Consider the following 14,144-nt stretch of genomic DNA (forward strand, 5'->3'; position numbering starts at 1 on the left):
TTGTTACCAGCTGAGGATGAAAATAGATTTGAACCATCTCCACAGTTGCTGTTATTCCCTGTTTGAACCTTATTGTCATCTGAATTTGAATCTTCAAAGCTGAATATCATTGAATTAATTATAGGCAGCATTTTTATGGCTAATAAGTACCTAATGAATTTATTTTATGCATGTTAAAGTTGGAAAAGGTTTTAATCTATAATGTAATTTGTAATGTTTTATTTAAACTTCTGTTGTTATCTCTGTTTGTCTGTATCCTATGGATTTTTATAGACGATCTTATGTTTCTGAACAAGACTTAGTTGTTCTTATGCATTTTTCTCAGCTAAATATTACTGAATAACAAAGCAATTAATGTTCATAAACGTTAAGCATTTATAAAAATATAAATCATGGCTTGATGGCCGGGACCCAAGAGTCATGGTGAATGGTGCTACACCCAGTTGTTGGCCATCACTAGTGAGGCTCCCCAAGGTTCCCTACTGGGGCCAGTTCAGTTTATTTTTTTATCAATGGTTTAGAAGAGGGCATTGAGTGCACACTCAGTAATTTTGCAGATGACGGTGAGTTGGGCAGGAATGTTGATCTGCTGGATGGCTCTGCAGGGAGAATGGGACAGGCTGGATCAATGGGCTGAGGCCAACTGTATGAGGTGAAATAAGGTAAAGTGACAGGTCCTGCACTTTGGTCACAACAGTCCATGCAGTGCTACCGGAGGGGGCAAGAGTGGCTCGAAAGTGGCCCAGCAGGAAAGGGTCTTGGGGTTCTGGTCAACAGCAGCTGAACATGAGCCAGGTGTGCCCAGGGGCTCAGGAAGGCCAATGGCACCTGGCCTGGGTCAGCAATAGTGTGGCAGCAGGACCAGGGCAGTGATTATCCCTCTGTGCTCAGCACTGGTGAGGCCACAGCTCAAATCCTGTGTTCAGTTTTGGGTCTCTCACTACAAGAAAGACATTGAGGTGCTGGAGTGTGTCCAGAGAAGACAATGGAGCTAGGGAAGAGTCTGGAGAGTCAGTCATATGAGGAGTGGTAGAGTGAGTCTGGACTGCTCAGTCTAAAGAAGAGGAGGCTTGGGAGAGACCTTATCACTCTCTAAATCTCCCTGCAAGGAGGTTGTAGCCAGATGGGGGTCAGCCTTTTCTCCCAGGCAACCAGGGTCAAGACAAGAGGAAATGGCTTCAAGCTGCACCAGTAGAAGTTCAGGTTGGACATCAGGAAGAATTTCTTCACTGAAGGGGTGGTTCAGCATTGTAATGGAGTGCCCAGGGAAGTGGTGGAGGCACCATCCATGGAAGCATTCAAGAAACAACTGGATGTGGCACTTAATGCTATGGTTTAGTTGATATGGTGGTCTCCAGTAAAATGTTGGACTCTGTGATCTTGGAGGTCTTTTCCAACCAAGATGATTCTATGATTCTAAATCACACAAATCTTCACAAAGACCTAACAACAGAACTCCAGTTTCACTGACCTATGCCTATATCATATTGGGCAACTACTGGAGGTGCTATAATTGATATTTTCAGGCAGGGAAGGAAAAGATGAATACATGAAGGAAGTATTCACTTGACAGGAACAATATTTTAGCTGTTTTGAAACTTTAAAGGCAGAATTTTTGACAGAAACTACTTATTACTTACTATTATACCAGTTGTGTGTATATGTAAATATATATATACATAATTTCTGGGAGCTGGACTTGAATATATACATTAACTCCTAGTGCAGTTTATCTAGCTATATTCATTGTCCAAAAATTATAAACAACAGGCAAGCATGTGGTGTGACATCCCTTTCTTCATTGCAGGGGTGGTGACTGGGATTGGCCTGCAGACCCCATTCTCCACCATCGTTGCACATCCCCTTCCTGTTCCTCAGGTGCAGCTCTAGGACATGGTTCTGACCAGCAGTGAACACAGCCTGAGCCCCAGTGGAGCAGAGAGGTCAAAAGTGGTGGTGCTGGTGTGGGAAACAGCTGCAGGGAACAAAACAGTGGCGAAACCAAGCTGAGGACCAGTCCAGCGCAGCAAAGTGTCAGCAGGGTGCGAAACGAACTATTTCACTTTCAGGGGTTTTCCATCATTGTTTTCCATTGTCTTGATCCTGGGGAAGAAGAAACCAGCTGGAGGAAGCCCCTGCCAGCTTGTTTTTATCTGGGAAAAGGCACATGGTGCTGGGTGCAGGAACAGCCACCATCATGTCTTTGTCCTTGTGGCCACACAGAACTAGGTCAAGGTAGGTGGTGAACACCTTTTGTGTGTAAAGCACATTTTGATTTGTTGTTAATATTGCTGCAGTTCCTGTGTGTTTCTTATTACAGTGTTGTTTGCTTTTGGTAAATTGTTATCTCAACCCATCATGTTTGCCTTTGTCCCTGTCTTGCTGGAGGTGGTGGTGGGGAGTGGCTTATTTGTAGGTCTAATTTCTGACTGGTAGCAAACCACCACAGCAGCTTAAAGCAGTTTAGAACATGTTCTTACCCACCTCTAGATTAAATAGAAATCCATGGAAAAAAGGCATGAATACAGGTTGAGATGATAAACATATTCTTTGTCTGAGTAGCTAAATTCAATATTTATCTATATTTGCTGGAAAATGCAACATCAGATTATTAGGGTTTTCTTTATATAAACAAAGGAGATTAATTATGGTATTTTAAATAGCATTATGGAATAACTGACAAAACTGTTTCCATTTTCATGGCTACTGTTACACACTTATCAGAAAATATTAATCTAAATATAACTGAACATTCTTAAGGATTTTAACTTGTAGGTTTTTGTGGTTTTCATTTAAAGAAAACTGTCATCATCAGAAAAAACATGTTGAATATGCTGTTGGGCAAATTATGTGATATGAAATATCTCACAGGTTATATAAAGAGCTCATAGAATAATGTTTTTATATACACATTGTTTAGTGAAAATCTCCTTCAGCACACACAAGCAAGTTAGCAATCTGTGTTCCCCCTCCCTCTATCCTAAGACAAAAAACCAAAACCAACCAACAAAAGAAAACCCTCCAAACAAACAAAAAAAAAAAAATAACTGACAGTAAACACCTCCCATTGCTGGTAGAACAGTTTCCTTATTTTCCTTGCATCACTGGACTAGCTGCATTGTGCATTCCTTCTCTAGCCCCTCAGTTGCTTTGCACATTGGGTTTGACTCTTTCTATTGTATATTAGTAGCACTTCCATAGGTATCCAGACAGAGAGGAACACTAAAGGGCTGGGAAAAGATCTTAGTGTAAGCCATATTAAAGATGCAGAAAGGAGCTGAACACCTGTTGCAGAAAGCAGAAGCAGAATCTAGTCCAATTTACGGTGATAAAACTTGATGAATCAGAAGGTTAAATATTTTTGGAAGACATCTGGTATCCAGCCACTATTATCAAGATAAGCCAGAGGTAATTCTAGAGGATGTATGTAAAAATGCTGAAATTTCACCTTCTGTTTTCCTTGATGAAACTACTTTACATGAAATAGCAAATTTTTTTTGCAGAAAAAAAAAGTTAATTAAGTTGAATCACTTAATGAAATCCACATACAACTAAATCTGAATGTAAAAAGGAAATGTTTTACTCTAGGATAGTGATTCCACGAGTGAAACCAGAATCAGAAAAAGGAACACATGACTTATTCATCCAGTCCCAACCACCTTATAAATCTTATTTTTTTTTATAAATTACTAAATTTATACAAAAGTAAATTTAATATGTTCAAGACATTCAATACCAATTTCCACTTAGGCATATAACACTTCAGGGAAGGGAATTCTGGGTGGAGAAGAAAAAAGAACACAGAAATATAATTTCTTTGGCAGAAAAGTCTCACTATTAAGAGCCTTGTTTCATATTTGGTCAATTAAAATGCAGTATATTAAAATATAGTACCTTATAACACATGCATAGAGCCCGCTGTCTTGTACCACTGTTGGTCGGAACCAAATGGAGTCTTCTTCTTTGCTCATTCTGATTCCATCAAAAGCTATAGGTTCCTCAAAATCTCCAGGTCCAGAGCTTTTGTACCACATCAAACTAAGTCCAGCACTTTGGGCTAGGGAGTAATTAGCTCTAATATATCCATAAAAGAGTGCACATTTTATACGAACAGGTTCTCCCACTAGAACTTGATATTTCTTGTAATCCACAGACCAGTCAGTGCATCCATCAGCTACAAGAGAAGAGAAAATGACAAGAGATTGTCAAAGGCTTTGGAAAGCACTATTCACACAGAAGTCTTTATTGTGGGAAAGTATTGCATTTGAGAAAAGGTCTATGGAGGGACTGGAAGTATGCTTTTTATCCCTGAAAAATTAACTGCATTTTCATGATGTTTATATCATGTACTTGTCTATAGTGAGCAGGGCTAGTAGGATAAATATTGCTAAATGTTGATAGTTTCTAAGATAATTGAGCAATCGCTCTGTTATCTTTTGTGGAAATCCAGCATGACCAGTTATAAAATAATGAAGGGAAATTAGTGCAGCACAGAGGGCATGTGGTTCACAGCATGTCACCATGTAAATTACAACAATCAAATATCTTCAGGGCTACCATGTAAATGAAAGTCTCAGAAGACATTAGGAAAAGAAGCTGTAGTCTGAACCAAAAAGTGTGAAACTTTGGGTTAGATTTGAAGGAGGAGAAGTAATTGTCTGTACAATAAGACCAGATGTGCAAAAAGATACTTCCAGGAGAATTACTATCAGTAATTTTAATGGATTATTCAAGAACGTGTTAAACAGATCTTAGTTGGAATTCCTGACTTTCCAGAACTACATATGGTTATTAATGTTTTCATTTTTTTGCTATTGAATAACATCAGCCCCTACCAATACTGTCCCACAATAACTGTACATCAGAAAGCAATACTAAATTTATTTGACATTCTGATCCCCAGTAACGAAACTAAACCCCAAGGCCAAAACCCCACCAACTTCACACCCTCTTCCCCTGTATTTTTAGTTAAGAATACCAAAATAACAAAAGGAAAAGAGCTATTTTCTACAATGCCTTCCTTAACAAATAATTTATAATTTCTTCTTAAGGAATTTCAACCATGAAAATTCTCCATTAGGTTCATGCACTTAAAACTCAGTGTCTAGTCTCAGTTAGTTAACTAGTCCCCAGTCCAGTCAGTAGAAAGCAATCAGTACAACCAAAGGAAAATTTATTCCATCTTCAAATTAGTCTCTATGTCTCATATAAATATTTTGTCTTTTACACTTTTTTTAACTTTAAAAGAGCTCAGATAGATGTCTAGCTTAGAAAATCCACTTTTGCAAAGCTCAAGTTCCGTCCTAGAGTTGGTTGAATACTGACTTTCAGAGAATTCCAGCTACTGTGCAAGGTAAAGCAGCATTAGCACTTTAAACCTAGACCATATTTTTATCTGTTACTTGGGAGAAAAACATACTAGATAGTAATTTTTGAGTCCTGTATTTGGATAATGCCACAGTACTTATTATATAAAGCAAAATAAGAAAGACTCAGACACCTTCACACATCTCTGTGCAAGCAATAACCTAAGTTGATCCAACACAGAGAGATGGCGCAAAAAAAAAATAGAGTAAATTTGCATTGTGAACAGAATGCACACAAAAAAATGCTTAATAAATCTTTGGGGTGTCTCCTCCTGCATTTACTTTTATGATCAAGAAGGGAAAATAACAGGTCCCTGTTCCAATTATCATAGACAACAGTTCCTAAAAATTAGTAACTGTTATAAGTCCCTAATAAGACTTAGTTGTACTCTTGCATAAATTGAAGTGAATGGAAACAAAGCTACACTATTAGCTTCCCCTTAGGACTAAAGAAACTATCTTTCATTTATTTCAGAATTCAATTACATCCTTTATCATTTCATTTTTACCTTTCTGAAAGAGCATTCTCTTTTGCTCATCTGATTTTATATCTCTGCTTCTAAATCCCAATGCCAAAAATGAATTAACAGCCACATCTAAGCAGTGTTAATTTCATTATATAAGTTACCAGGTAATAGCTTCTTCATCATACTTTGTCATCAAATTGCAATTTTGCTTTTCACTGCTTAATTTTGCTAGTACACTTTGGTTTACATTATTAGTCTGTTAGTTATGTCTTCTCTCAGGATATTTAGTTCTAATGGTTCCCAATTCCTTGAACTCGCAGAATCCACGAGAAAATATTGCTGAATAACACCAACTCTGTTTCAAGCCCTTTGTATTGGATGAAGAATCAACTGTGCAGGGTACATACCACTGACTTTATTTCAGAATACTGTTTTTCATAAGGGACCTGGGGGTCCTGGCTGATGGTGAGTTGAACATGAGCCAGCAGTGCCCTGGCAGCCAGGAGGGACATCCCTGTCCTGGGGACATCAGGCACAGCATGGCCAGCCGGGCACGGGAGGGGATTGTCCTGCTCTGCTCTGAGCTGGGGTGGCCTCACCTCGAGTGCTGGGGAGTTTTGGGTGCCACAATGTAAGAAAGACATTAAGCTGTTAGAGAACATCTAAAGGAGGTCATGAGGATGGTGAAGGGACTGGAGGGGAAGCTGTATGAGATGACTTGTCTTGCTTAGCCTGGAGGAGACCAAGGTGAGACCTCATTGTGATCTTCAACAACCTCATGAGGGAAAGCAGAAGGGCAGGTCCCTCACTCTTGTGACCAGTTACAGGGCTTGAGGAAACAGCACAGAGCTGTGCCATGGGAGGCTTAGGCTGGATATCAGGAAACTGGTTTTTATGCCGGAGGTGGTTGGGCACTGGACAGCTCTCCAGGGAAGGGGTCACAGCACCAAGCCTGACAGAGCTCAGAAGTGTTTGGAGATTGCTCTCAGGCACAGAGTGTGACTCTTGGGGTGTCCTGCCCAGGGCCAGGAGTTGGACTCAATGATCTGATGGGCACTGTGTAACTCAGAGTGTTCTATGATTCTTGAAAAGCCTGCTGAGGATCATCTGATCTATCTATCCACTGAACTATTTGTTCATTTTTTGGCACAAACCACATCAAAATATCCCACCAGATATATTAAGAAAATATCTACTTGTCCTGGTTTCAGCTGAGATAGAGTTAATTTCTTCTCAGCAGTTGTTGCAGTGCTATGTTCTGGATTCAGAATGAGAATGGCGTTGATAACACACTGATGTTGTGTATTTTGCTGAATCGTGTTTATCCTAAGTCAAGGACTCACTATCATTATTGTAATTTATCATTACTACTGTATTTTTCTTTATTTTCTATTATTAAACTGTTCTTATCTCAACATACAAGTTTTACTTTGATTGTCCTTCCCATTCCACTGTGGTCTTGGGGCAAGAGGGAGGGATTGAGCAAGTGGCTTCATGGTGCTTAATTTTCAGCTATGCCTAAATCCATGACACTACTCAAGCTATTAAGAACACCTTCATGCTCATGTTATAAATTTATATCTTTTATCTAGTGGTGCTCGTCAAGGGACAATACTTAGTCCAGTCCTGTTTAACATCTTCAATAGTAGTCTGGATGATGGAGCAGAGTGTACCTTCAGCAATCTTGACAATAACACAAAACTGAAAGGAGTGGCTGATACACCAGATCATCATGCTGCTGTCTGGAGGGTCCTCAAAAGGCTGGAAAAATGGGCTGACAGGGACATCAAGAAGTTCAACAGGGAGCCAAGGGGATGAACATGAACCAGCTGGTCTTCATTAGTCCAAGTACTGTCAGTAGGCTGAGGGAGGTGATTCACCCTCTCTATTCAGCACTGATGAGACCACAGCTGGAGTGCTGTGTCCGGCTCTGAGCTCCTGAATACAAGAGATATGGACAGACTGCAGAGTGTCCAACAAAGGCCCCCAAAGCTGGTTAAGGGACTGGAGCATCTCTGCTATGAGCACAGGCTGAGAGGTTTTTTAGCCTGCAGAAGTCTTGGGGGGATCTTACTAATGAATACAAATATCTGAAGGGAAGACACAAAGAGCCAGGCTCTTTCCACTGGTGCCCAGTAACAGGACAAGAGGCAATGGGAGGCTCTTTTTGAACACCAGGAATCACTTTTTTACAGTAAGGGTTACTGAAAATTCACACAGGTGTCCTAGGGAGGTTGTGGATTCTCCATCCTTGGCAATATTTAGAAGCCAGAGAGACATGGTGCTGAAAAACCATTTCTAGGTGGCCCTGCCTGAGCAGGGGTTTAAACCATATGACCTTCAGAGGTCTCTTCCAGCCTCAACCATTCTGTAATTCTGTACTTTATTACAGTTACATTCAGTGATAATCTTAAGGAAACAAATACCCTCTTCTCAATGTGGTCTTTCAATAAAGTGAACATGAGAGTGTTTCCCTTCCTGCTTCAGAAATATTATACCAGTTAAACTGCCAACACTGACATTCAAGTCACTTAGAACTGTGTTAACCTTATTACAGCTGGAAGGCTTAATACTTTAAAAATCTTCCAGGAAAATCCTCACACTACTGCTCAGCCAATGTGTTAATCTATGAGAAGGTGCTAATTCAATTTTGTCAGGTATAACAGAAGTTCATCATACCCATCATAAGACACAGACATCCTTCTGTGATATTTTTTGATAACTGATACTTCAGGAGATAACTCTCGATCTCTGCATAAAATGCTCCCTATTCCACTGTAACTGAGGAATACAAACAGGGGCTTAAAACCACATAATGGAAAGAAAAACTGACTGACATGTCCTCAAAAACGATATTACTGTGAACGTTCAGATGATGATAGCATGCACACACTGTAACCGACACTTATTTACACTCCTCATGTGGTGGGTAGAGCACACTTGCATTTTTCTGTCTAGAAAAACTTGGATGTATCAAATACTAATTAAAAGCCCAATTTCCAAATTCCTTGAAGAACATAAAGATACATTTTAAAAGACCTAGAAATATATTCAGAGAATTCTTTTTATTTTTATATTGGCATTGCTACCTTAACACTGTTACATATTCACACGTTAAACTTGTGTGTTACTGGCTTTGTAAACAGGGACTGAAAACAAAGGCTTAATGTTCATTCAGATTTTTTAATATTAAATAAATTATTTCTACTCAGTTTCATATCAGAACTGTGTCCATTTCCACTTTGACTGGATTTTTTTTCTTGTCTTTTTGCACAAGTAGGGCATTGACCAAAGAAATTATCTAATGTTTCCTTTCTTAATTATGGCTGCTACTGACACAAAAACAACACCTGCAACTATAGTGGTTTAAAACAACTATGGGGAAAAAAATACACTCAATAGTTCTCAATGGTTTTATTTATATTGTCACATCATCAAGCAGTCAATCATATTTTATTTTACAAATTGGAAAATACTTGAATAATTCAACAGCTTTGAAATTCAACAGCTTTGAAATTTCAGAACTGCTTTCAAAAGAATGGTTGTAGTCCCTGATCTCTATTTTAATATGCTGCCAGTTATTACTACACATAATAGCACAATACAGGGTCCAGGATAAATATCATTCACACAGTTATTTCTTTGAGTGATTTCAGGGTATAAAATAAATGACACTACATCACTGTCCTAATAATGAGATTGTTCTGCTCAATAAACAAATATCTTTCAGGCTGTACTTGCTGGATAGGACTCAATGCACAGAATATTTAACATTATTAAGATGGCTTTCCCCTTAATTTTTTTGTATCATATGTATCATTTTCAAGATAAAATTCAGTGCTGAAAAGGAGAAAAATAGAAAGTTAATAACTCCTGGGTCCACTGCTACCTCATTCAAAAGCTTCAGTTCAATATATAGGTTTCAGGGTTAGAAAAGGTCTTCAAGTTTCCAATACATTGGTTAAAATCTGATTTCCAGACATCTAAATAAATTAGGTCTGGCTGTTGAAAACAACTCTCCTAAAAATTAGTAACAGAAACAGCAAATTATCCTAAAATTTATTTCACTTACCAATATTTATTAAAATAAAAAAAATTATTATATCTATTTTTATCTGTGTTGATAATTCTGTCCTCAATTTAATTTTCTATAAATAGGATTATGCAATGTCACTGTGCCTTGCACTTATTTGTCAGCTACTTCAGGGTTTTTTAATAATGCATTTGCAAACCTGACAAAGAAGTGATATCATAAGTCACAAAAAAATTTGGAAAGTGGGTGTGTAAAGGAGAAAGCACCAAGTCTTGTTCTTAAAGCTGGGAAATTGTCAAGGAGGGCACTAGGGGATGCAGAAATAAGATGGCAGTATGTAGGGAGAGTAAATATGATTGGTAGGGAAAGCAAAGGATATTGTAAACATGCAGTGAGATTTTTGGGTAGGGTGGAGAAAAAAGGCATAACAGGTCAAGCAAACAGGCTTTCCTTAAACAGCTGCTCATAAAACACCATTTCAAAAGTTAATAGAGTGATGCATAAGACTCAAGATTACATTCTTTAAAACAATTTTCACAATATTTTACCATCAAAATCACAGTCTGGTCTGGATAACCCTGTTTGTTCCTTCCTGCTTTTTGCTTAAACTAGCTAGTATTAAAATAAAAAATAAAAAATAAAAAAAGATTTTTTAGTTTATAGCACACTCATTACAGTGCCTGAGCCAATTAAGTCTGTGCAACATAACACATGGTATTCTAGTGTGGGTTCTCATTATGAAGACATGCAAAAATTGTCTATTTTTGGTTCGCGTATGCTTTTATTTGATATAAAAATAAGCTCTGACAGGAATGAAGAAGCAGAGCTTAGAAACACAACACATTATGGAGACAAGAGAGAACATGGTCAGTTCTATTCTTAGACTTGCTTACATTTTGTTCTTTCAAAGTACTACCAGTATAAAATTGGGAAAATGAAAAAAAATTGAATTAATATTAGTACTAATATTATCAAATGACCATGTCAGGTATTTCATACACAATTAAATTTCCTTTTGCACCAACTACTATTACAATATTGCATATTGCTATACTGCACTTCTGTTGGATGTAGCATTTTCATTTTGAAATGGCATTTCTCATTCTCTTGAAAACTCATATAAAAGTTATATTTTAGTCAGAAACCATATCTTTTGTTCACAATCTAAAACTGTGTAGTGGCTGTTATGAGACAGTGCCAGTAATGGAAAAAGATGTTGAAAGACATTTCAGGATAACAGAAAGATTATTTTGGATATCATCATCTATTAAAAAAGTTAGTTCCTAAAAATTGCAATTTTTCCAACCCCAGTTAAGTTTTAAAAGCAGTGGATTTGGTAATTGAGGAATCTTGGCAAATACACTAGCCCATAGGAAGAGGAAAAATGAAAAAAGAAATGTATGGCTTGCTGTAAATTAATTTAAAATGCTGTGGTTTTTGGCTTCAGAATACTGCACTAACGTGAAAGAGAGTACATATGCCTAGGTATTGGACTGCTTAGAGGCATAATAAGGATGAAAATGCTTTTATGTCAATCTGGTGGAAGTCTTTATGTCACTCCCTCTTTTGCCAACTCCAAGCTAAATTAAATATAATTTTTGTCTGAATTAATATTAAGCATTTAATATTCACAATGATGTTGTAGAAAAAGTTAAAACATAAAAGCTCTTTTAAGAAAAAAAAACAGAATAAATATACTGTTCAGGACAGACCAATGCAAGAGCAAATACTGCACTTCCTAAGTTCTTACTCTAAACCAAGAGTTTTTCCCTGTTTATTCAGTCCTTTTTTGCTTCTTTCAAATCCTCCTATTCTGCTTCACCATAGCATATAAATTAGGAAGCTTCATAAACACACACTTTAAAGGTATCCTGGCTGGACTGACAGATCAGGTTCTGCTGGATTGACCCCAGGCCAACAGCCAAGCAGCCACACAGCTTCCCAATCACTAAGCCACACATGCCACAGAACAGAGGAATTAATAGGAAGAGAAAAAGCGAGAAAATTCATTGGTCAAGATAAAAAGTTGTTGAAGAAGTGAAGAGAAAAAAACCCACAAGTGATGCATAAGCACTCCCTTATTATCTCCCATAAGCAGACCAATGCCCAGCTGGGCTATGAACAATGGCTACCTTGATAGCCAAAACCTCCTAACATTCATTTCTGATCATGACATTATTCAGTGTGGAATATCCCCTTGGGCAGTGTGGGTCAGCTGTCACAGTGGCGTCCCCTCCCAATCTCTTGTCCCCCAGCCCTGGGGAGCAGAATGGGAAAAAGGGAAGTCTTGATGTGGTGCAAGAACTGCTCAGCAATAGTCAAAACACTGGTGTGTTACCAACACCTTTTAGTCACAAATCCAAAACACAGCACCATAAAGGCTGCTGTGAGTAAACATAACTCCATCTTGGCCAGACCCAGCACACAGGTCCCCAGTCTTCTGTGGGCTTCTGTCTGCTACCTTCTTTCAATTATCCTTTTTCAGTTCAGAGACTGTCAGTACATTTACAGTTATAGCACAGAGATGGCAGCATAATTTAATCAACAGATGCAAAACACGAGAGTTTGTTTACTAGATTGATTTCCAAAGCCTGATATTAAACTGCATTAATTTCTGTGCCCATCTAAAATGAATTGTTTCTTGTTTTGTTATATTTACCATTTTATTATATTTTGTTTATATGTTTTATTCTGTATTTTACTTGTTTGTAACATTTTACTCAACTTTATTTGAGAATAGTTCTACATCCTCTATTTCTTTCAAAGAATCACAAATTATTCTGAGTTGGAAGGGATCCACAAGGATCACAAGTCCAACTTTTAAATAAATGGCCCATATTGGGATCAAACCCACAACCTTGGTCTTATTAGCACCAAATCCTTTGCATTCCTTATGTGGCTATACCAGATTATCTGCAGATCTTTTTGAACCTTAAGAGTGCAAGTTTCTTTCCTCCCTGCTCCCCAAACATACTGTGATTTATTTGACAGACAGCTTCTACCCAGTGTCACTGTCAGACAATTCCTATATATTATATAACTTTTTATATAATCTTTTATATATATTACATATATATGTTTAGATATAGAGTCTCAACATGACTATGTGAGGAAGTCAAGGCTGTGAAATGCTGGTCTTAAACCTCCCTCTGGAATGACTAAATAAAGTGACTGAAACAAAATAGTAACTCAGCCTGAAGGGAACTACCATGGGGAGAGGTTACACTAATTTCTAAAAATTGAACAAGCACATGTAAAGCTACATTTTTTCTCTGTAGAAAGGAGATTTCCCAGAAAAGAGAAACTCTGGGCCATACTGGTATATCATGTTGCATAGCAGATGGCAAATTATTTAATCTCTTCCATAATCTCTCATTATTGAAACTGCTTCTGAAAATACATTCTGTTCACTAGTAGCTTCGTGTTGGAGATTATGAGGAAGATCAAGGATTTTTTCATTTTGGAATTTCAGTACCACTTGAGTAACAGCTGCACTTTATACCTCTAAACTTTTTCCTACAAAGAATTCAACTGCTTAATATCACAAAGTTGCTGAGTATCAGCTGAACTGCCATAACTAAATATGTGAGAACTGTCCACTTGGAGTAAGTACAAGACAATTCAGCAGATCAGTTCACAATACAAGAGGATTAAAATTAATCGAATTACAACATGTGCACAGGAGAGTACAATTACCTTGTTGCTGTGACTTATCTGGTGGAAATTTTTTAAGCTGCATAATCATGACTATGTGGCTAGGACTGTGCACAAATGCAAAGAATTGCAGTGAGAGTTTCAGAAAGAGCTGAAACCTGAAGAAACACTCTATTTCAAACAGACATTGAATCAAAGTATCATTTTTACTTTAAATTTCAAAGATTAAATGTTCTAACCATATAATTATTAAGTATAAATAGGCCATGATGTTACCAGGAATATACATTTTTTTTAAATTACTTATTTCTGTTTATTATTCTGTTCTACATTACTTTCACTCCTAAAATACTAGGAGAAAGTTAATATATGGAAACTGGAATCTTGGATTTAAAATATCAATATTCTTTGTGAAAGAATATGTTAACTGCATATAACTCCTAGTGGTTTTGATGGCTGTTTCTTGCCTACAGATAGTCCTGCTAGACTGAAACTGCAGCTATGGATTTTTTAAAGGCATATATGTGTCAGACAGCTACTTGTGTCTATACCTGCAATTAAATAGAAGTCAGAATGCAGTAGAGCATAAGAGAGCATAAAGCAGTTCTAGGAAGTTTTTATTTA

At 37.6% G+C, this 14,144-nt stretch overlaps 1 protein-coding gene across 1 annotated transcript in view; it reads right to left on the minus strand.

Moving 5' to 3' along the window:
• Positions 1-14,144, minus strand: part of IL1RAPL1 (interleukin 1 receptor accessory protein like 1) — a 660,453-nt gene that overhangs the window by 299,825 nt on the left and 346,484 nt on the right. The window contains exon 3 of the mRNA XM_085050061.1: positions 3,895-4,174. Within this exon, the coding sequence (XP_084906187.1) occupies positions 3,895-4,174 (280 nt within the window). The remainder of the gene's footprint in view (positions 1-3,894; positions 4,175-14,144) is intronic.

Source organism: Lichenostomus cassidix, chromosome 1 (assembly GCF_008360975.1).
Source record: "Lichenostomus cassidix isolate B80296 chromosome 1, HeHo_3.0, whole genome shotgun sequence".
Lineage (NCBI taxonomy): Eukaryota > Metazoa > Chordata > Aves > Passeriformes > Meliphagidae > Lichenostomus > Lichenostomus cassidix.